The sequence below is a fragment of the Pseudophryne corroboree genome, chromosome 1, assembly GCF_028390025.1.
Source record: "Pseudophryne corroboree isolate aPseCor3 chromosome 1, aPseCor3.hap2, whole genome shotgun sequence".
NCBI classification, from domain to species: Eukaryota; Metazoa; Chordata; class Amphibia; order Anura; family Myobatrachidae; genus Pseudophryne; species Pseudophryne corroboree.
Window position 1 is genome coordinate 1,055,898,901 of NC_086444.1, and position 22,294 is coordinate 1,055,921,194.

Genomic DNA, 22,294 nt, shown 5'->3' on the forward strand with positions numbered 1-22,294 from the left:
TGGGACCAGAGGTATTTTGGATATGGGATTTTTCCGTATTTTGGAATAATTGCATACCATAATGAGATATCATGGTGATGGGACCTAAATCTAAGCACAGAATGCATTTATGTTACATATACACCTTATACACACAGCCTGAAGGTAATTTTAGCCAATATTTTTTATAACTTTGTGCATTAAACAAAGTGTGTGTACATTCACACAATTCATTTATGTTTCATATACACCTTATACACACAGCCTGAAGGACATTTAATACAATATTTTTAATAACTTTGTGTATTAAACAAAGTTTGTGTACATTGAGCCATCAAAAAACAAAGGTTTCACTATCTCACTCAAAAAAGTCCGTATTTCGGAATATTCCGTATTTCGGAATATTTGGATATGGGATACTCAACCTGTATTATATTTTTGTGCCTCAGCTGGTGCATCATTAGTGGGGGCTGCTTTTTAGCAGGCCATGTTTTTTTTCCCCCCCTCAGTTAGTGCTACAGTGCAGCGAAGATGAAAGGGCAGCTTGCGGACTTAACGCCCAGCAAGTCCGCTCCGTCACCCAGCGGCAGCGATAGTAATGCGACTAGCATCTTCTGCCTCGGGACTCTGAACCACTACAGTGACGACCCCCCCCCCCCCCCCCCCGGCAGTCGCACCAGTGTCGGAGGGTAAGTTGACTGGCTCCCAGTGCGCTAGGAGCCACTACTAGCAGCGATCCCCTCCTGCTTACAGGAGACAGCGGGAGGGCAGACGAGTGGGGGCCCAGTGTTCTGCACCATCACCACTGGACCACCAGGGCACAGCAGCAGGTTAGGCATGCAGGTACCTGGGGGTTTTTCATCTGAGGAGAAGGGTACCCAACCTGCAGCCCCTCCCCCACCTCTAGAGCTTGCTAGTAGCATAGCTCATGGTTTGCTCCTAGTTTTCTTCTCCTCCTTCCTTCATTTATCAGTCCCTCCCTAAAACGCTGGGTATCCATTTTAGATCACTTGGTGGCTGTGACTTGCAGAAGTAAGGAAGGTCTGGCCTCTGTCTCCACTGTACCTCGCTCCAGTAGCCGGGTCCAGCTTATTTCTCCTGCCTGCATTAATGCTGGCCAGTTGAGTATCTTGGCCTATTTTCTTTTTCAAGCATTGGGTGTCTGTGTGACAGTTGTGGGGTGTTGAGTCTAAGGTAAATTAACCTAGCACCACTGATACAGGACCTGCTCCTTCAGTGGAGGCCTCATGGTTATCTTACTCTGCACTGTGCTTATTATTTAACACTCATGGGGCTGTGGTGTTCACTCCCATTTATTATTCACTACTGTATAGTCTCAAATATTATCATGTCGTTCAGAGGCAAGAAGACAGTGGCTTCTGAGCCTCACACTTGCAGTGTCTTATAACATTCCGTCTCCACAGGATCCTATTGATGCTGACGTGTGTAAGGAATGTGTGATGCTCCATCACAGGACATCTCTGTACTGGTGACAGTTTCTCAGGAACCAGCCTGGGCAACCTTGTTGATGCAGGTAATGGTGCAGCTTGTAGTTCGCTTAGCCACTACGCAAGTGTTTCCCCTGGAACCAGCGCCCCTAGTACGTACTTGTCAGCGCAGGCGGCCCTTCCTTCTCAGGTGGAGCCCCTATGGGTGCAGTGTTTTGCACAATCTATTCAGGGCCTTACACAATTCTCTTCCATGCAACCACTCATGGAGGGAGGGGGGGAGGGGATAGATAGCTATATACTGGTCCCGGGGTATAGTGGACACCGAGGCAAGGCCTGTTGGGTAATTAAAAGTACCCCCTTTGCTGCATGCCTTGCTCCCAGCATTCTCCTGTGCTCCCTAGTGGACGAAAATATGTTGTGTATTTTATTGGTAGGTTTTTCTTTCAATTAGAGTATTAAAAAAAAAAAAAAAAGATTTAGGATGCCATTATACAGTAATTTGGTTCAGTTTGACAGACTAGTTCAATAGCCACAGTATCTAGGACAATTTAGAATTACTTGAATAGATTTATGCAGCTTTTTACTGTCCCAGAAAACATGAGTCACTGCAGTTCTGCCAAGAACGTAAAGGCAGCATCTGCCATTCCAGCAACTAACAGGATCATTTCCAAGCGATTCCATTTAACACGTATGGAAAGATAGAAAATCTAAGCAACAAGATAACCAGAAGCCTTACCTCCACTCTGTCAGCAACCCATTCAAAGTTTCTTTTCACCATCTGCATAGCTTCTGGTGTAATTTCCTTTAGATCTCGGTATGTCTGAGCAAAAACACAGGCATTTAAGGTGAGGACTGCAGAACAGGAGCACCTTCACTACCAGACTGATCATTCATTTCTACACAGTGCATTTAAAAACAGACATCTATGAATAGGTTTAGCACATGGCACGACAAATCCCCAGTGGCCAGTCACCATGGCAGCAAAGATTTTATTCCTGGTGGCTGAGTTTGACAAGAGCTAGTTACTCTATTAAACCTAGTTTAAAAATTACATTAAAAAAAAAACAAAAAAACCTGCATTACTGTTTACAGGAGTGGGTGTTTTATTGTATCCCTGTCATATGAGAGAGTTCCCACCACATTCAGTGTGGCTCCGCCTCCTCTATTCTGCTCAATACTTAAATGTGGGAAGTTTAAAGGGGAGACAGACCAGCAGAAGCGGGGGACCTGGGGGTGGGGCTCTGGCTTTCACCGTGTGTACAGCCCCATAGTCCCCTTCCCTGCCTGCAGCTATGCTGTCTGCATGCACTCATGGGGTCTGCACTGTCTGCACAGGGGATTCCATGCCCTGCAACCATAGTGGGAGGGGATGAGAGGCGCTCTGAGCTCTGGATGTAGAGTAGTGCTAGAGGGAGGGCCAGGTGCCGTTTAATTCCAACAGAGGGAGCGACTAGCTGCTGCTGGGAACAGTGAAGTGGCCAGGGGCAGTGTGGGGAACATGTGCAGGAGAACCGCAGGGGAAGCAAGGGGCTCGCATGAGCTTATTGGGAAAGCTAATGTCTTATCAGCAGCTAGAGCTGTTGGAGGATCATCAATTACAGAACGCTGCAATACTATTGGTGTAACGTGCTAGAGACGCTGGGGGTGTATCCTGACTCACTGCTGAGCTGTCATGGAAGCTGATGTGCTATATAACAGTAAGTCACTAAGGATTACATGATCTCAGCTATGCATCTAGAATTTAGCTGTAATGTCATTTTTAAGAGCTGGTCTCCACAATTACCTGGGCTATATATGTAGGAAGAATTGGCAAATTTTAGAGGTTATTCATTGTTGGCATGGCTTCCATATATAATGCGTGTGCTGTAAAAAAAATTCTCTTCTTCATTTGTGCACTGGTTAAAGTAAAGTCCTAGTAGGTTTGCACGCGAGAGTGGCTTAGTGTTCTGCAATCACACTGTGGTCCAGGGTTGCTGTGTGCAACTACCAGCCAGTTACGGGGGCCTCTACAAGTATGCCACTGCCTCAGCCATCCCCAAATTATACATGTTGCAACGCATGTACTTTTATTACGCTTCATAACACATGTATGAATTTGGTCCCATTTAAAAATATGCCACAAGTATGGGCATGTGCCAAAATCTGACGATGTGGGGAGGTTGAAGGGCATTGAAGGGGCAGGTGTGGTGTTTTAAACAACTTTTCATATCTTTTAGTCGTGGACGATGGTCCGGCTCCAAAACTTTTAAGCTACCTCCTAGATTTTACAGAACATTGCAAGGCCCCGGTTTAACAAATGTTGACCACTATGCACAGCACCCCCATGTGTATCCTGCTCCAGTGCACAGAGCTATGGCTGCACAGACAGGGCTTCCAGCTACTTTTAAAAAGGCAATAAAACATGAAGATTGTGCTCTTGCCATAGTGGGTCAGTGCCTTTGTAAAACAATGAGCCCATACAGAAATGGATTTCTATATTTAACGCCACGGTGCAGTCTTCAATGCTCCGACAAAAAACAAAAACCCAACCATGCAATCTCACCATAAAGCAGAATTCAGAATTATGTATTTGCCTGTACAGTAGAAGGGGCTAAACCTACGTACCTGCTTATCTTTCTGCTGGGTCTTATCTCCCGATGGCCACAGGCGCCAGGAGTCATTATCTATCACATCAGCAAGGACAATTTCTTTCTTGGTCACGTCCACACCAAATTCTATCTGATTTAGATGAAAATTATTTAGAGATTAAACCACCATTTACATGTATTGTATTTACAGGTCATTTTGTCAAAATACGGTTGATTATTTTTACCTTCATGTCTACTAGTGTGCAATCCTGAGTCGACCATGCTTTTTCCAGAATCTCAAAGATGGCCACTGTGGAATGACTCATGATGTCCACCTCCGCCTGGCCAATCAGAAGGCCAGCACAAGTCAGTTTGGTAGCAATTAGTTGTTCTTCAGACCACTGAGGGTCATTATTAGCATCATCCTGCAATAAATAGACCGTTCAAGTCAGTTATAATAATAATTTTAATTATATACACACACACACTACTCCCAAATAACAGTAATCTATTCTAAGCTACGTGCCTTCAGGGTACTAATATATGTAATGAATATGGCCATAATGTAAAAGGTTGAACAAGAGTTTTTTACATTTGGGAGCTACAATAAAAAGATGATTTGACACCGCTAGCAATCTGCAATCAAGACAGTCACACAGATTTATCTGAAGGCAGGCGTACTGCAACGCTCTTAGCTCACCCAATACCGCTTTCCTGCTGTGCCTGTCCAAATTATACCAACGGCCACTATCAGGAATTCTGGGGCCCTTACAGACAATCAACCAGATAGCTATGTAAGCTTAAGGAGCAACAGGCTTCCCTCTAACTGGCAAACTGTCCAGTGTCACATGGGCGCAGATCTGATGACTACATAACCCATCTCATACACCAGCACGTCAGACAGTGCTAGATTAGGAAGACCAGCTGGACACCAGCACCCCCAATTCTACCCATACTTCCCTCTCCTGACAGATAACTGCTCAGATGTAAACAGATTACAGAAAGAGCATCCACACCAAAAAAAATATAAGTGTCAAAAACACAACCTTGAAAAAGGTTTCCACTTTGGGGGGATAAAACCTGTATCCTTCCTTGACCCCAGGATTTCTCTTTAGGAAGGAGCCAGTGGCTATTCTCCTGCACACCCATTCAATGGGGATCATCTCACAGTGTGTGGCGATGAATCCAGTCTCACTGCATTTCTTCACAAACGCTGTCTTTATGCCTGATAACATGGAAATAGATGAAACACGGATGGACAAGTCATAAGACGTTGAGGCTACAGTCACAGACTTGGGAATATAAAGATGTAGGTGAAAAATGCAGAAGTGTCCAGGACTATTTGGTATATATAGGAAAACTAGAACAGGCACAGCCAGGTTATTAGATTAATAGACAATGCAAAGTGATGCAGAGCTACAAATGCACACTGTCTAGAATGGATTTGGAAGAGATGAACACTTTATACTTCATTAGTGATTAAATAAGAGTACAGCTGATTCTGCAGCAAAATTGGCCCTAAGTGCCCTGCTTATGCCTGTAAAACTAATACATTTTTTAAGGGCATATTAAGATTCTCAGACAAGCAATGGGTCACAGAAAACCCAGATTACTGTATACAGACCACAAGATGGATTTACTAGAACATGTATAGCCATACAGAAAAGGGGTGTAGAATAGAATACCTATTTGTGTTCTAGGATAGTGGCACTTCACAACAGTATCACTAAAAATAAATCTAGGACTGATTGATAGGGATCTTACCAGCTTCTTGCAGCATCTTAAAGATGCAACTAGTGGTCTTGTTGGAGATTGAGGCTTTCCCCTCCATGTGGTCCTTCCTGGCTGCATTACCTGCCGTGATCTGGTCTTTAGACTGCATGAGAACACAGCCAGGGTGCTCCGGCAGCTCATACACCTCTTTAGTTTTACCTTCATTCAGCTTCTTGCCAACCCTTAGTTCTATACAGAAAAAGGCAAAGTTATGAACAAGTCACTCACATCAGCCGCCCGCTGCCCAAGAGGAGATTATAATCTACTACATGCCACTGGGTTAGGGTTGCTAAAATATCCCTCTAACAAGGGACATATTAATATTGCACAGGTTCTGGGGCAGGCTGACCTCAAGCTGCATTTCACCTGGTTGTAGTAATCCACAGAACCTGTGTAATTAATTTGTGCACAATTAAAGGGATATTACAGCAAAGTGACACTAGAATTGTAAAAAATGTTTCCAAAAGCCAAATAACCTGCCAGTATATTTTTGGGTTGTGTAACCCACGCAAACTCCACACAGTCTCAAACCCAAGACCTCAGAGGCAGTAATACTAACCACTACTCCAACCGTGTTGCTTACAGGAAAAAACATTTTTATTTAAAAAAAAAAAAAAAATCATACATACATACATACATACATACATGATGAATGTGTAAAGCCTCATGGAGCATTACATCCTGTACTATATCCAGGTACAGACCCAGTTCTTACATACATGCCGGGTGCATTTCCCAAAACCCACACGCTGATGCACACTATACGGGACCCTCTCACACTATGCAGGGCTGTGATTTACGTGCACTGGATATAGCGTAGATCCCACAGGCTGCTCAGTGAGGGAGCTGGATGCGGCCTGTGAGAGCGGAGACACAGGAGATACACAGTGAGCACTGAGTAGCAGCAGCCGCCCGCCAGGCTCTCCCCCACGTGTTCCACCTCACCTCGCACCACCCGCACACACGCCGGCTGATCTGCACACTCACCCGCACTGGATTCCATGATGCTGACGCAGCTGTCACCCTAGATGGAAACAAGCAGACAGACAACAATTACACGCTGCAATCTGCGCGCACAGAGACTGCCGCAAGGCACTGTTGTAAATACAGTGTAACTACATGTCCCAGCACACCCTCCCCACCAGCAGCGATGATGATGATGATGATGATGATATTACCGGGGTCACTACCAGCAGTCTGCACGGCACCGCGCTCACAGACACGGGGGAGAGAAACCACGAGACTTGGCTGGGGAAATACTCCAATAATAAAGAGCGCTGTGCCCGCCCCCTCACGCTGACCAATCACGGCGCTCCTAAAAATCCTTATTTGCATCTCGTCACTTATAGTGTTAACGCCTCCAGTGCCGAGAGTCTGCACAGACTGAGCTGGGTGTAGTGACGGCCAAGGATGTGCCATCGATGGTCTCAGACCCTAGGTAGAAACTGGAAGCCATATATCGATGGTGTAGCCATGGGAGAGGGTAATGGGAGTCCTGGCTGTGACACCGACTGCTGGGGTGTGCGACTGAGGCTGTTCTGTATTGGAGCCTGCTGCTATTTTATTTCATTCAATTTCAGGAGTACTGATGAGACATTGTTGCACCAAACTGTAATGATAGATTTCTGGACCAAATGAAAATACATTTATTTTTAAAATTGCCATCAGGTCATTAAATATATTTCGGAATGATTTGCAGGGATTTTGACACTGCACCATACTATCTACGACAGGCATTCACAACCGGGTGTGGATCATCAAATCGACAGTCACTAGGTCGACATGAGTTTTTTTTTTTTTGGTGTCGTTTTCTGCATACAGTGACTGGGAAGCCGAATTAGTGCTCCGCTTCGCTCGCCATGCTTCGGGCAGATTACCATTCCAATCATAGTCCACGTGGATCGTTAAGTATGAAAAAGTTCAAAAAAGAAAAAAAAATATGAAAAACTCATGTCGACCTTTTGACCTGTCAACCTAGCACATGTCAACCTAGAAACCCTGTCAGCCTAGTGACTGTCGCCCTATAGTGGTCGACCTAGACAGTGTCTATCTTCAGACAGGATCTCTTCCCAACCACGGTCCTCAAGGCACACCAACAGTGCAGGTTTTAGTGATATCCAGGCTTCGGCACCGATGGTTAAATCAAAATAACTGAGGTACTAATTAAGTCACCTGTGCTGAAGCCTGTATATCACTAAAACCTGCACTGTTAGTGTGCCTTGAGGACCGTGGTTGGGAATGCCTGATCTACGAGAACCCTGGGTGATCCCGCCCAGGACAGGTGGTATGGATTCCGCTTTTTCAATGTTTACTATGGATAAGGCTTTCTAGTCTACTCCATGAAAGGTTGCTGAATTGAGTTTTGTGCATTTCAAATACTCTTTCAATAAATAATAAGATTTTACTTACCGGTAAATCTATTTCTCGTAGTCCGTAGTGGATGCTGGGGACTCCGTAAGGACCATGGGGAATAGACGGGCTCCGCAGGAGACATGGTCACTTTAAGAAAGAATTTAGATTCTGGTGTGCTCTGGCTCCTCCCTCTATGTCCTTCCTCCAGACCTCAGTTAGAGAAACTGTGCCCGGAAGAGCGGACAGTACAAGGAAAGGATTTTGGTAATCCAGGGCAAGATACATACCAGCCACACCAATCACACCGTATAACTTGTGATAAACTTACCCAGTTAACAGTATGAACAACAATAGCGCATCAGATCAACCCGATGCAACTATAACATAACCCTTATGTAAGCAATAACTATATACAAGCATTGCAGAAAAAGTCTGCACTTGGGACGGGGCGCCCAGCATCCACTACGGACTACGAGAAATAGATTTACCGGTAAGTAAAATCTTATTTTCTCTAACGTCCTAGTGGATGCTGGGGACTCCGTAAGGACCATGGGGATTATACCAAAGCTCCCAAACGGGCGGGAGAATGCGGATGACTCTGCAGCACCGATTGAGCAAACACAAGGTCCTCCTCAGCCAGGGTATCAAACTTGTAGAACTTTGCAAAAGTGTTTGAACCTGACCAAGTAGCCGCTCGGCAAAGCTGTAATGCCGAGACCCCCTCGGGCAGCCCCCCAAGAAGAGCCCACCTTCCTAGTGGAATGGGCCTTAACTGATTTTGGCAGCGGCAATCCAGCCGCAGAATGAGCCTGCTGAATCGTGTTACAGATCCAGCGAGCAATAGTTTGCTTTGAAGCAGGCGGCCCAAGCTTGTTGGAAGCATACAAGATAAACAAAGATTCTGTTTTCCTGACCCTAGCCGTTCTGGCTACATAAACCTTCAAAGCCCTGACCACATCAAGTAACTCGGAATCCTCCAAGTCAGTAGTAGCCACAGGCACCACAATAGGTTGGTTTATATAAAAGGATGAAACCACCTTCGGCAGAAATTGTGGGCGGGTCCGCAATTCTGCTCTATCCGCATGGAAAACTAGATAGGGGCTTTTATGTGACAAAGCCGCTAATTCTGAAACATGCCTGGCCGAAGTCAAGGCTAGTAGCATGACCACCTTCCACGTGAGATATTTCAATTCCACCGTTTTGAGTGGTTCAAACCAGTGTGATTTCAGGAAACTCAACACCACGTTAAGATCCCAAGGTGCCACTGGAGGCACAAAAGGGGGCTGAATATGCAGTACTCCCTTTACAAACGTCTGAACTTCAGGTAGAGAAGCCAGTTCTTTTTGAAAGAAAATGGATAGGGCCAAAATCTGGACCTTAATGGAACCCAATTTTAGGCCCAAAGTCACTCCCGACTGTAGGAAGTGAAGGAAACGGCCCAGCTGGAATTCCTCCGTAGGGGCATTCCTGGCCTCACACCAAGCAACATATTTTCGCCATATACGGTGATAATGTTGAGCCGTCACGTCCTTCCTAGCCTTTATCAGCGTAGGAATGACCTTATCCGGAATGCCTTCTTCTGCTAGGATCCGGCGTTCAACCGCCATGCCGTCAAACGCAGCCGCGGTAAGTCTTGGAACAGACAGGGCCCCTGTTGCAACAAGTCCTGTCTTAGAGGCAGAGGCCACAGGTCCTCTGTGAGCATTTCCTGCAGATCTGGATACCAAGTCCTTCTTGGCCAATCCGGAACAATGAGTATTGTTCTCACTCCTCTTTTTCTTATGATTCTCAGCACCTTGGGTATGAGAGGAAGAGGAGGAAATACATAGACCGACTGGAACACCCACGGTGTCACCAGTGCGTCCACAGCTATCGCCTGAGGGTCTCTTGACCTGGCGCAATACCTCTGTAGCTTTTTGTTGAGGCGGGATGCCATCATGTCCACCTGTGGCAGTTCCCACCGACTTACAATCTGCGTGAAGACTTCTTGATGAAGTCCCAACTCTCCCGGGTGGAGGTCGTGCCTGCTGAGAAAGTCTGCTTCCCAGTTGTCCACTCCCGGGATGAACACTGCTGACAGTGCGCTTACGTGATTTTCCGCCCAGCGAAGAATTCTGGTGGCTTCCACCATCGCCACCCTGCTCCTTGTGCCGCCTTGTCGGTTTACATGAGGATACTGGATATAGCGTAGATCCCACAGGCTGCTCAGTGAGGGAGCTGGATGCGGCCTGTGAGAGCGGAGACACAGGAGATACACAGTGAGCACTGAGTAGCAGCAGCCGCCCGCCAGGCTCTCCCCCACGTGTTCCACCTCACCTCGCACCACCCGCACACACGCCGGCTGATCTGCACACTCACCCGCACTGGATTCCATGATGCTGACGCAGCTGTCACCCTAGATGGAAACAAGCAGACAGACAACAATTACACGCTGCAATCTGCGCGCACAGAGACTGCCGCAAGGCACTGTTGTAAATACAGTGTAACTACATGTCCCAGCACACCCTCCCCACCAGCAGCGATGATGATGATATTACCGGGGTCACTACCAGCAGTCTGCACGGCACCGCGCTCACAGACACGGGGGAGAGAAACCACGAGACTTGGCTGGGGAAATACTCCAATAATAAAGAGCGCTGTGCCCGCCCCCTCACGCTGACCAATCACGGCGCTCCTAAAAATCCTTATTTGCATCTCGTCACTTATAGTGTTAACGCCTCCAGTGCCGAGAGTCTGCACAGACTGAGCTGGGTGTAGTGACGGCCAAGGATGTGCCATCGATGGTCTCAGACCCTAGGTAGAAACTGGAAGCCATATATCGATGGTGTAGCCATGGGAGAGGGTAATGGGAGTCCTGGCTGTGACACCGACTGCTGGGGTGTGCGACTGAGGCTGTTCTGTATTGGAGCCTGCTGCTATTTTATTTCATTCAATTTCAGGAGTACTGATGAGACATTGTTGCACCAAACTGTAATGATAGATTTCTGGACCAAATGAAAATACATTTATTTTTAAAATTGCCATCAGGTCATTAAATATATTTCGGAATGATTTGCAGGGATTTTGACACTGCACCATACTATCTACGACAGGCATTCACAACCGGGTGTGGATCATCAAATCGACAGTCACTAGGTCGACATGAGTTTTTTTTTTTTTGGTGTCGTTTTCTGCATACAGTGACTGGGAAGCCTAATTAGTGCTCCGCTTCGCTCGCCATGCTTCGGGCAGATTACCATTCCAATCATAGTCCACGTGGATCGTTAAGTATGAAAAAGTTCAAAAAAGAAAAAAAAATATGAAAAACTCATGTCGACCTTTTGACCTGTCAACCTAGCACATGTCAACCTAGAAACCCTGTCAGCCTAGTGACTGTCGCCCTATAGTGGTCGACCTAGACAGTGTCTATCTTCAGACAGGATCTCTTCCCAACCACGGTCCTCAAGGCACACCAACAGTGCAGGTTTTAGTGATATCCAGGCTTCGGCACCGATGGTTAAATCAAAATAACTGAGGTACTAATTAAGTCACCTGTGCTGAAGCCTGTATATCACTAAAACCTGCACTGTTAGTGTGCCTTGAGGACCGTGGTTGGGAATGCCTGATCTACGAGAACCCTGGGTGATCCCGCCCAGGACAGGTGGTATGGATTCCGCTTTTTCAATGTTTACTATGGATAAGGCTTTCTAGTCTACTCCATGAAAGGTTGCTGAATTGAGTTTTGTGCATTTCAAATACTCTTTCAATAAATAATAAGATTTTACTTACCGGTAAATCTATTTCTCGTAGTCCGTAGTGGATGCTGGGGACTCCGTAAGGACCATGGGGAATAGACGGGCTCCGCAGGAGACATGGTCACTTTAAGAAAGAATTTAGATTCTGGTGTGCTCTGGCTCCTCCCTCTATGTCCTTCCTCCAGACCTCAGTTAGAGAAACTGTGCCCGGAAGAGCGGACAGTACAAGGAAAGGATTTTGGTAATCCAGGGCAAGATACATACCAGCCACACCAATCACACCGTATAACTTGTGATAAACTTACCCAGTTAACAGTATGAACAACAATAGCGCATCAGATCAACCCGATGCAACTATAACATAACCCTTATGTAAGCAATAACTATATACAAGCATTGCAGAAAAAGTCTGCACTTGGGACGGGGCGCCCAGCATCCACTACGGACTACGAGAAATAGATTTACCGGTAAGTAAAATCTTATTTTCTCTAACGTCCTAGTGGATGCTGGGGACTCCGTAAGGACCATGGGGATTATACCAAAGCTCCCAAACGGGCGGGAGAATGCGGATGACTCTGCAGCACCGATTGAGCAAACACAAGGTCCTCCTCAGCCAGGGTATCAAACTTGTAGAACTTTGCAAAAGTGTTTGAACCTGACCAAGTAGCCGCTCGGCAAAGCTGTAATGCCGAGACCCCCTCGGGCAGCCCCCCAAGAAGAGCCCACCTTCCTAGTGGAATGGGCCTTAACTGATTTTGGCAGCGGCAATCCAGCCGCAGAATGAGCCTGCTGAATCGTGTTACAGATCCAGCGAGCAATAGTTTGCTTTGAAGCAGGCGGCCCAAGCTTGTTGGAAGCATACAAGATAAACAAAGATTCTGTTTTCCTGACCCTAGCCGTTCTGGCTACATAAACCTTCAAAGCCCTGACCACATCAAGTAACTCGGAATCCTCCAAGTCAGTAGTAGCCACAGGCACCACAATAGGTTGGTTTATATAAAAGGATGAAACCACCTTCGGCAGAAATTGTGGGCGGGTCCGCAATTCTGCTCTATCCGCATGGAAAACTAGATAGGGGCTTTTATGTGACAAAGCCGCTAATTCTGAAACATGCCTGGCCGAAGTCAAGGCTAGTAGCATGACCACCTTCCACGTGAGATATTTCAATTCCACCGTTTTGAGTGGTTCAAACCAGTGTGATTTCAGGAAACTCAACACCACGTTAAGATCCCAAGGTGCCACTGGAGGCACAAAAGGGGGCTGAATATGCAGTACTCCCTTTACAAACGTCTGAACTTCAGGTAGAGAAGCCAGTTCTTTTTGAAAGAAAATGGATAGGGCCAAAATCTGGACCTTAATGGAACCCAATTTTAGGCCCAAAGTCACTCCCGACTGTAGGAAGTGAAGGAAACGGCCCAGCTGGAATTCCTCCGTAGGGGCATTCCTGGCCTCACACCAAGCAACATATTTTCGCCATATACGGTGATAATGTTGAGCCGTCACGTCCTTCCTAGCCTTTATCAGCGTAGGAATGACCTTATCCGGAATGCCTTCTTCTGCTAGGATCCGGCGTTCAACCGCCATGCCGTCAAACGCAGCCGCGGTAAGTCTTGGAACAGACAGGGCCCCTGTTGCAACAAGTCCTGTCTTAGAGGCAGAGGCCACAGGTCCTCTGTGAGCATTTCCTGCAGATCTGGATACCAAGTCCTTCTTGGCCAATCCGGAACAATGAGTATTGTTCTCACTCCTCTTTTTCTTATGATTCTCAGCACCTTGGGTATGAGAGGAAGAGGAGGAAATACATAGACCGACTGGAACACCCACGGTGTCACCAGTGCGTCCACAGCTATCGCCTGAGGGTCTCTTGACCTGGCGCAATACCTCTGTAGCTTTTTGTTGAGGCGGGATGCCATCATGTCCACCTGTGGCAGTTCCCACCGACTTGCAATCTGCATGAAGACTTCTTGATGAAGTCCCAACTCTCCCGGGTGGAGGTCGTGCCTGCTGAGAAAGTCTGCTTCCCAGTTGTCCACTCCCGGGATGAACACTGCTGACAGTGCGCTTACGTGATTTTCCGCCCAGCGAAGAATTCTGGTGGCTTCCACCATCGCCACCCTGCTCCTTGTGCCGCCTTGTCGGTTTACATGAGCCACAGCGGTGATGTTGTCTGACTGAATCAGAACCGGTTGGTCGCGAAGCAGGGTCTCCACTTGACGTAGGGCGTTGTATATGGCCCTTAGTTCCAGGATGTTGATGTGAAGGCAAGTCTCCTGACTTGACCACAGACCTTGGAAATTTCTTCCCTGTGTGACTGCCCCCCACCCTCGGAGGCTTGCATCCGTGGTCACCAGGACCCAGTCCTGAATGCCGAATCTGCGGCCCTCGAGAAGGTGAGCACTCTGCTGCCACCACAGGAGAGACACCATGGCCCTGGGGGATAGGGTGATTAACTGATGCATTTGAAGATGTGATCCGGACCATTTGTCCAGTAAGTCCCATTGAAAGGTCCTCGCATGGAACCTGCCGAAGGGAATGGCCTCGTATGATGCCACCATCTTTCCCAGGACTCGAGTGCAGTGATGCACTGACACCTGTTTTGGTTTCAATAGGTTTCTGACCAGTGTCATGAGTTCCTGAGCTTTCTCCATCGGGAGATGAACCCTTTTCTGGTCTGTGTCCAGAATCATGCCCAGGAAAGGCAGACGAGTCGTAGGAATCAACTGCGACTTTGGAATATTTAGAATCCAGCCGTGTTGCCGCAACACTTCCAGAGAACGTGCTACGCTGATCAGCAACTGCTCTCTTGACCTCGCTTTTATGAGGAGATCGTCCAAGTATGGGATAATTGTGACCCCTTGCTTCCGCAGGAGTACCATCATTTCCGCCATTACCTTGGTAAATATTCTCGGTGCCGTTGAGAGGCCAAACGGCAACGTCTGAAATTGGTAATGACAATCCTGTACCACAAATCAGAGGTACGCCTGATGAGGCGGATAAATGGGGACATGAAGGTATGCATCCTTTATGTCCAGAGACACCATAAAATCCCCCCCTTCCAGGCTTGCGATGACCGCTCTGAGCGATTCCATCTTGAACTTGAACCTTTTCAGGTATATGTTCAGGGATTTTAAATTCAATATGGGTCTAACCGAACCGTCCGGTTTCGGTACTACAAAAATGGTCGAATAATAACCCCTTCCTTGTTGAAGGAGGGGAACCTTGACCACCACCTGTTGAAGATACAATTTGTGAATTGCAGTTAACACTATTTCCCTCTCGAGGGGGGAAGCTGGCAGGGCCGATTTGAGGTATCGGTGCGGGGGCATCTCTTCGAATTCCAGCTTGTATCCCTGAGACACAATATCTATTGCCCAGGGTTCCAACTGGGAGTGAACCCACTCGTGGCTGAAATTTCGGAGACGCGCCCCCACCGGGCCTAGCTCCGCCTGTGGAGCCCCAGCGTCATGCGGTGGATTTTGTGGAAGCCGGGTAGGACTTCTGATCCTGGGAACTAGCTGTGTTGTGCAGCTTCTTTCCTCTGCCCCTGCTCCTGGCAAGAAAGGACGCACCTCGGACTTTCTTGCTTTTCTGTGATCGAAAGGACTGCATTTGGTAATACGGTGCTTTCTTAGGTTGTGAGGAAACATATGGCAAAAAATTTGACTTTCCAGCAGTAGCTGTGGAGACCAGGTCCGAGAGACCCTCCCCAAACAATTCCTCACCCTTGTAAGGTAAGGTAAAACCTCCATGTGCCTTTTTGAGTCGGCATCACCTGTCCATTGCCGAGTCCACAGGACCCTTCTGGCAGAAATCGACATAGCATTTATTCTAGAACCCAGTAGACTAATGTCTCTTTGAGCATCTCTCATATATAGGACAGCGTCTTTTATATGCCCCAGGGTCATCAATATAGTATCCTTGTCTAAGGTATCAAGTTCCTCAGACAGGGTGTCCATCCATGCTGCTACAGCACTACACACCCAGGCCGACGCGATCACTGGCCTCAGTACGGTACCTGAATGTGTATAAATGGACTTCAGGGTACCCTCTTGCTTTCTATCCGCAGCATCTTTGAGGGTAGCCGTATCCTGTGACGGCAGGGCTACCCTCTTGGATAAGCGTGTTAAAGCTTTGTCCACCCTAGGGGAGGATTCCCAGCGTAACCTGTCCGTTGGCGGGACAGGATATGCCATAAGAATCCATTTGGAAATCTGCAGTTTTTTATCTGGAGATTCCCAAGCCTTTTCACATAACTCATTTAGCTCGTGTGAAGGGGGAAAGGTCACCTCCTGCCTCTTTTCCCCATACATATGAACCCTCTTGTCAGGGACTGGGGTTTCCTCTGTGATGTGCAACACATCCTTAATTGCTATAATCATATAACGGATGGATTTAGCCAATTTTGGCTGTAACTTTGCATCATCGTAATCGACACTGGAATCAGAATCCATGTCGGTATCTGTGTCAACAATTTTTGGATAGTGGGCGCTTCTGAGACCCTGACGGCCTCTGCGACATAGGATCAGGCACGGGCTGAGACCCTGACTGTCCTAAGGCTTCAGCTTTTTCAAACCTTTTATGCAAGGAATTAACATTATCATTTAAAACCTTCCACATATCCATTCAATCAGGTGTCGGCGGAGACACCACATTCATTTGCTCCCGCTCTGTTTCCACATAGCCTTCCTCGTCAAACATGTCGACACAAGCGTACCGACATGCCGCACACACACACAGGGAATGCTCTTTTTGAATACAGTTCCCCCACAAGGCCCTTTGGAGAGACAGAGAGAGAGTATGCCAGCACACACCCCAGCGCTATATAACCCAGGAATAACACAGTAACTTAATGTTAACCCAGTAGCCGCTGTTTATATTGATTTTTGCGCCTAATTATGTGCCCCCCCTCTCTTTTTACCCTCTTCTACCATGTATCTGCAGGGGAGAGCCTGGGGAGCTTCCTCTCAGCAGTGTGGTTTCTACTATCAAACCACACTGCTAATGCCCGATCTCGTCCGATCTTGGAAGCGAAACAGTGTGGGCTGAGTTAGTACCTGAGGTGGAGACTCACAGGGAATACTCAGTGTTGTAGAACATCAATCATTGCATATGATGTGTGGTATGTGACTCCAACAGCAGCATCACCATTTGTTCCTATCCTTTTCTTTCTTTACCCTGGTATATCCTTTGATTTGTTTCTATTATTACTTATTGCCATAACAGCTGTTATTCCTTCATTAGGATTATGACAGAATCTAAAATCAATTGACTTAATTGAGCTCATTAATACAGATCATCTGTACTGGCCGGGTGAGAAAGGGTTTATGACTTGCAGTGTCTCTACCCCTCTCCATCTCATTTCCTGAGGCAGGACCAGAACATTTTTATCTGGGATCATTCACATCTCCTCAACCAGGGGCAATTATATTCTTAATATTTCCAAATAAATTTTGTTTTATCTGCTGACTAATCAACCTAGTGTTATTCATTCTAGTTATTTAACTACCATTAATGAGTGCGCCCACACAAGAGCCTTCTTCTTTCTCCCTTTTGTTTATGCATATGTCACTGGCTCTGGGCGCACCCCCAAACTGGACATTATATTAAAGATTTTACTTGAAAATTGTCCAAATTTGGTTTTTCTGTAATCAAAAACTATTTTCAGACCGGTGCCGGGTCGCCCCCTTTGTGTAACATATCCATTCAATCAGGTGTCGGCGGAGACACCACATTCATTTGCTCCCGCTCTGTTTCCACATAGCCTTCCTCGTCAAACATGTCGACACAAGCGTACCGACATGCCGCACACACACACAGGGAATGCTCTTTTTGAATACAGTTCCCCCACAAGGCCCTTTGGAGAGACAGAGAGAGAGTATGCCAGCACACACCCCAGCGCTATATAACCCAGGAATAACACAGTAACTTAATGTTAACCCAGTAGCCGCTGTTTATATTGATTTTTGCGCCTAATTATGTGCCCCCCCTCTCTTTTTACCCTCTTCTACCATGTATCTGCAGGGGAGAGCCTGGGGAGCTTCCTCTCAGCGGAGCTGTGGAGAAAAAAATGGCGCTGGTGAGTGCTGAGGAAGAAGCCCCGCCCCCTCAGCGGCGGGCTTCTGTCCCGCTTCAATGTACAATTTTTGGCGGGGGCTCATACATATATACAATGCCCAACTGTATATATGCTAAACTTTTTCCAAAGAGGTCCCAATTGCTGCCCAGGGCGCCCCCCCTGCGCCCTGCACCCTTACAGTGACCGGAGTATGTGAGGTGTGTGTGGGAGCAATGGCGCACAGCTGCAGTGCTGTGCGCTACCTCAGTGAAGACTGGAGTCTTCTGCCGGCGATTTCGAAGTCTTCTTGCTTCTCATGCTCACCCGGCTTCTGTCTTCCGGCTCTGCGAGGGGGACGGCGGCGCGGCTCTGGGATCGGACGACGAGGGTGAGATCCTGTGTACGATCCCTCTGGAGCTAATGATGTCCAGTAGCCTAAGAAGCAGGACCTATCTTCAGAGAGTAGGGCTGCTTCTCTCCCCTCTGTCCCACGATGCAGGGAGTCTGTTGCCAGCAGAGCTCCCTGAAAATAAAAAACCTAACAAAATACATTCTCACAGCAAGCTCAGGAGAGCTCACTGAACAGCACCCAGCTCGTCCGGGCACAGATTCAAACTGAGGTCTGGAGGAGGGTCATAGAGGGAGAAGCCAGAGCACACCAGAATCTAAATTCTTTCTTAAAGTGCCCATATCTCCTGCGGAGCCCGTCTATTCCCCATGGTCCTTACGGAGTCCCAGGCATCCACTAGGACGTTAGAGAAAATAACATAATGAATCAGAATACTCTTAAGCTATGTGCACATCAGTGCGATGTCCACACGATGCGACATCACTTGCAACAGGACGCCGACATCAGTAAGTGCATACACACTTGCCAATGTCAGCCACGGCAAACGGCCCTCGAAAGCAACACCGCACATCAGACCTGCATGAAGGTCTGACGCGCGAAGCAGCATGAGACCCGCGGGAGTGCACATCGTACCCTATATCGAGCATACACACTATACAATATTAGGAACTGGCCGATATAAGCCGGATCGTATGTGATACAGTTTAAGGGTGCGTACACACTATGCAGTATTTTATCAATACTGAAAAAGAGGGACATTTGTTTGGATCATCTACAAAAACTAGGAACAGTTGGTAACTATGAGTTAGGTTTAATTTATTACAGATGACTTACTGTGGAAGACTCCAAAATTATAATAAATAATAATAAAATGATATATAATCCAAGTGTCAAAAATAAAATAAAAAATGATAGACAATGTAGCTCCTAGCAGAGAGGTCAATAAATTAGGGAATATCCCATCAGAGCAACTTGCATCTCATTGGCTGGTGCATGGTACTATTGCTTTGATTGGCGTTTTAATATACACCTATCATGGGTTATGAACCTCTAAAAACTGGTCCTGAACAATCCCCATTAACAGCTTCAGGGGCTGCAGGATCAGAATGGATGAATGTGAAGGAGAACAGTGTATCAACGATCACACTTTTCGAGTAAGTAAGGGGCCTACGTATTAATAATCCCCAGTTTCGCGGTGCATATTTGAATTTTTACTTTTTTTTTAAATTCTTTCTTATAACAAATACTGTCACAAAAAACAATATATTCATATAAAAAAGGGAAAAAGATTAAAAAAAAAGAAAAAAAAGAAAATTGTAATAAGTATCTCCAATTGTATAACTTCTATTTCAGATAGGTATTCATTCAGCATTCAGGCGTTTGGGATGCCGACGTCATGTGACTGACGCCATAATCCCAACACCACTCAGGAGACCAGCGTCCAGTATTGTGAATCTAGAGTCAGCGATAGCGATGCAGGGCCCCGCGCATCGCTATCGCTGACTCTAGATTGGTCAGTTCTAGTTAGATCACTCATTTCACCGCTGGGTGAAGTGAGCGTCCCCCCCCCCCCCCCCCCCTCTCTCAGCACACATCTCTGTAAACATTGGTATGTGTGTACGCCCCTTTAGAGGTATATTTATTAAACAGCGGATTTACATTTTCTGCTTGTTTTCATCAGTTTACCGGGGGGTTGTAATCCGGCTAATTTACTAAAGCTCAAACCGTTGCAAACTTGCTGAGAATCCAGGCTTTAGAGCAGTGGCTCCCAAACTGTATGCCTACACAGAACATCGAAAACTCCATCTATTGTTTTTCACATTACAAGTATAGAAACCCCATCTTTACTGAGCAACAGGTTTAGAACACACCGCAAACCTGCCAAATAAAATGTGGTGGTTGTGACAGGAAAAGTAGCTGAAATAGCATGCTATTGGCGCGGACTGGTCAATTACAATACACTTATAAAGGCTGATTCAGAGTCTAGACAAATTGCGGTTCATGGACTCAAATGGCAATACTCTGCATGCGTAGAGGCCAATTTAAGCATTTTTGTGTACATCCGTCCTATTAAAATTGGGAGGAAGTTGGATAGATTGCCTTTCAGTGAAATTGGGGGTGTCATGTGGTGTCGCGGGCATCTGTCTAAAGCTCCGTGCAATTTTCAGTTGTGCATATGGGGAAGGGAAGCCTGTATCTGACAGATCTCTTGCACCCAGTGATGATGGTACGGCAGCTGGCGTACAATCAATAGACGGCACGGCTTTCTATTCGCAGACACACAATCCCCTGCAATAGCTGATCGGAATATCGCACTAGCACAAGGCAGTAAATTAGAATTCCATGGCTGGCCACAACTACAGAGACTCAGAATTATTATGTATTGAATAAGAAAACCGATAATAAAAAAATAAATAAATCAATGACCAAAACTGGACTTTTTGACCCCAAAAAATTTTCGACAATGCAATTCAGTACTTTTCGTCAAAAAAACGGACTTTCCAAATTCGACTTTTTGAAATTTGACATTTCTGCAATGGTACAAATGCGGCAATTCGCCAAAAGTATATTCAATTGAAGTTTGGAAATTCGACAACAGTGCTTTTAGACAGTAAATTCGTCATTTTCAATCCCCCACACTTTGGTGGCGGAATCTAATAAAAAAAATGTAAAACATGTTTTTTTGTTTTTTTTTTATTGGTAATAGCATATCTATTTATATTAGAAGGGATTAGGTACTTGATTTGTCTTTTTTGGAGGCACAAGTATTATTTATATATTTTTAAAAATATTATTATTATTATTTTTTAAATGGAATGGTAAAAACCCGAAAAAAAATAGCGTGGGGTCCCCCCTCCTAAGCATAACCAGCCTCGGGCTCTTCGAGCTGGTCCTGGTTCTAAAAATCCGGGGAAAAAACGGACAGGGGATCCCCCGTATTTTTAAAACCAGCACCGGGCTCTGCGCCTGGTGCTGGTGCAAAAAATACGGGGGACAAAAAGAGTAGGGGTTCCCCGTATTTTTTACACCAGCATCGGGCTCCACTAGCTGGACAGATAATGCCACAGCCGGGGGTCACTTTTATACAGCGCCCTGCGGCCGTGGCATTAAATATCCAACTAGTCACCCCTGGCCGGGGTACCCTGGGGGAGTGGGGACCCCTTCAATCAAAGGGGTCCCCCCCCCAGCCACCCAAGGGCCAGGGGTGAAGCCCGAGGCTGTCCCCCCCATCCAAGGGCTGCGGATGGGGGGCTGATAGCCTTGAGAAAATGTAAAGAATATTGTTTTTTCCAGTAGTACTACAAGTCCCAGCAAGCCTCCCCCGCAAGCTGGTACTTGGAGAACCACAAGTACCAGCATGCGGGAGAAAAACGGGCCCGCTGGTACCTGTAGTTCTACTGGAAAAAAAATACAAATAAAAACAGGACACGCACACCGTGAAAGTAAAACTTTATTACATACCTGTCGACACACACACATACTTACCTATGTTGACACGACGTTCGGTCCACTTGTCCAAGTAGAATCCACGTGTACCTGTGAATAAAATTATACTCACCTGATCCAGTGTCCAGATTATAATCCTCGTACTTGGCAAAAAAAAAAAACGAATACCCGGACCAAACGGACTGAAAGGGGTTCCATGTTTACATATGGGACCCCTTTCCCCGAATGCAGAGACCCCCCCGTGACTGCTGTCACAGAAAGGTCTCTTAAACCAATCAGCGAGCGCAACGTCCTGGCACTCTGCTGATTGGCTCTGCGCGTCTGAGCTGTCAGACAGCGCATCGCAGAGCCTTACCATTATATTCAATGGTGGGAACTTTGCGGTCAGCGGTGAGGTCACCCGCGGTCAGCGGCTGACCGCAGGTAACCCCACCGCTGACGGCAAAGTTCCCACCATTGAAAGTAATGGAGGGAGCTGTGCGATGCGCTGTCTGAGCTCAGACGCGCATACAGCCAATCAGGTGAGTGCCACGAAGTAGCGATTCCTGATTGGCTGAAGGGACCTTTCTGTGACAGCAGTCACGTGG

The 22,294-nt window shown here is 46.7% G+C and overlaps 1 protein-coding gene across 10 annotated transcripts in view; it reads right to left on the reverse strand.

Moving 5' to 3' along the window:
- Window positions 1–22,294, reverse strand: part of PAICS (phosphoribosylaminoimidazole carboxylase and phosphoribosylaminoimidazolesuccinocarboxamide synthase) — a 124,576-nt gene that overhangs the window by 6,743 nt on the left and 95,539 nt on the right. For 8 of the 10 annotated variants that reach the window (XM_063920874.1, XM_063920873.1, XM_063920876.1 and 5 more), the window contains 6 exons: window positions 10,481–10,517; window positions 5,762–5,959; window positions 5,044–5,222; window positions 4,243–4,422; window positions 4,035–4,148; window positions 2,167–2,250 (listed from right to left, as the gene is read on the reverse strand). In XM_063920874.1, the coding sequence (XP_063776944.1) occupies window positions 2,167–2,250; window positions 4,035–4,148; window positions 4,243–4,422; window positions 5,044–5,222; window positions 5,762–5,959; window positions 10,481–10,517 (792 nt within the window). The other 2 variants (XM_063920882.1, XM_063920883.1) reach the window with 2 other exon arrangements.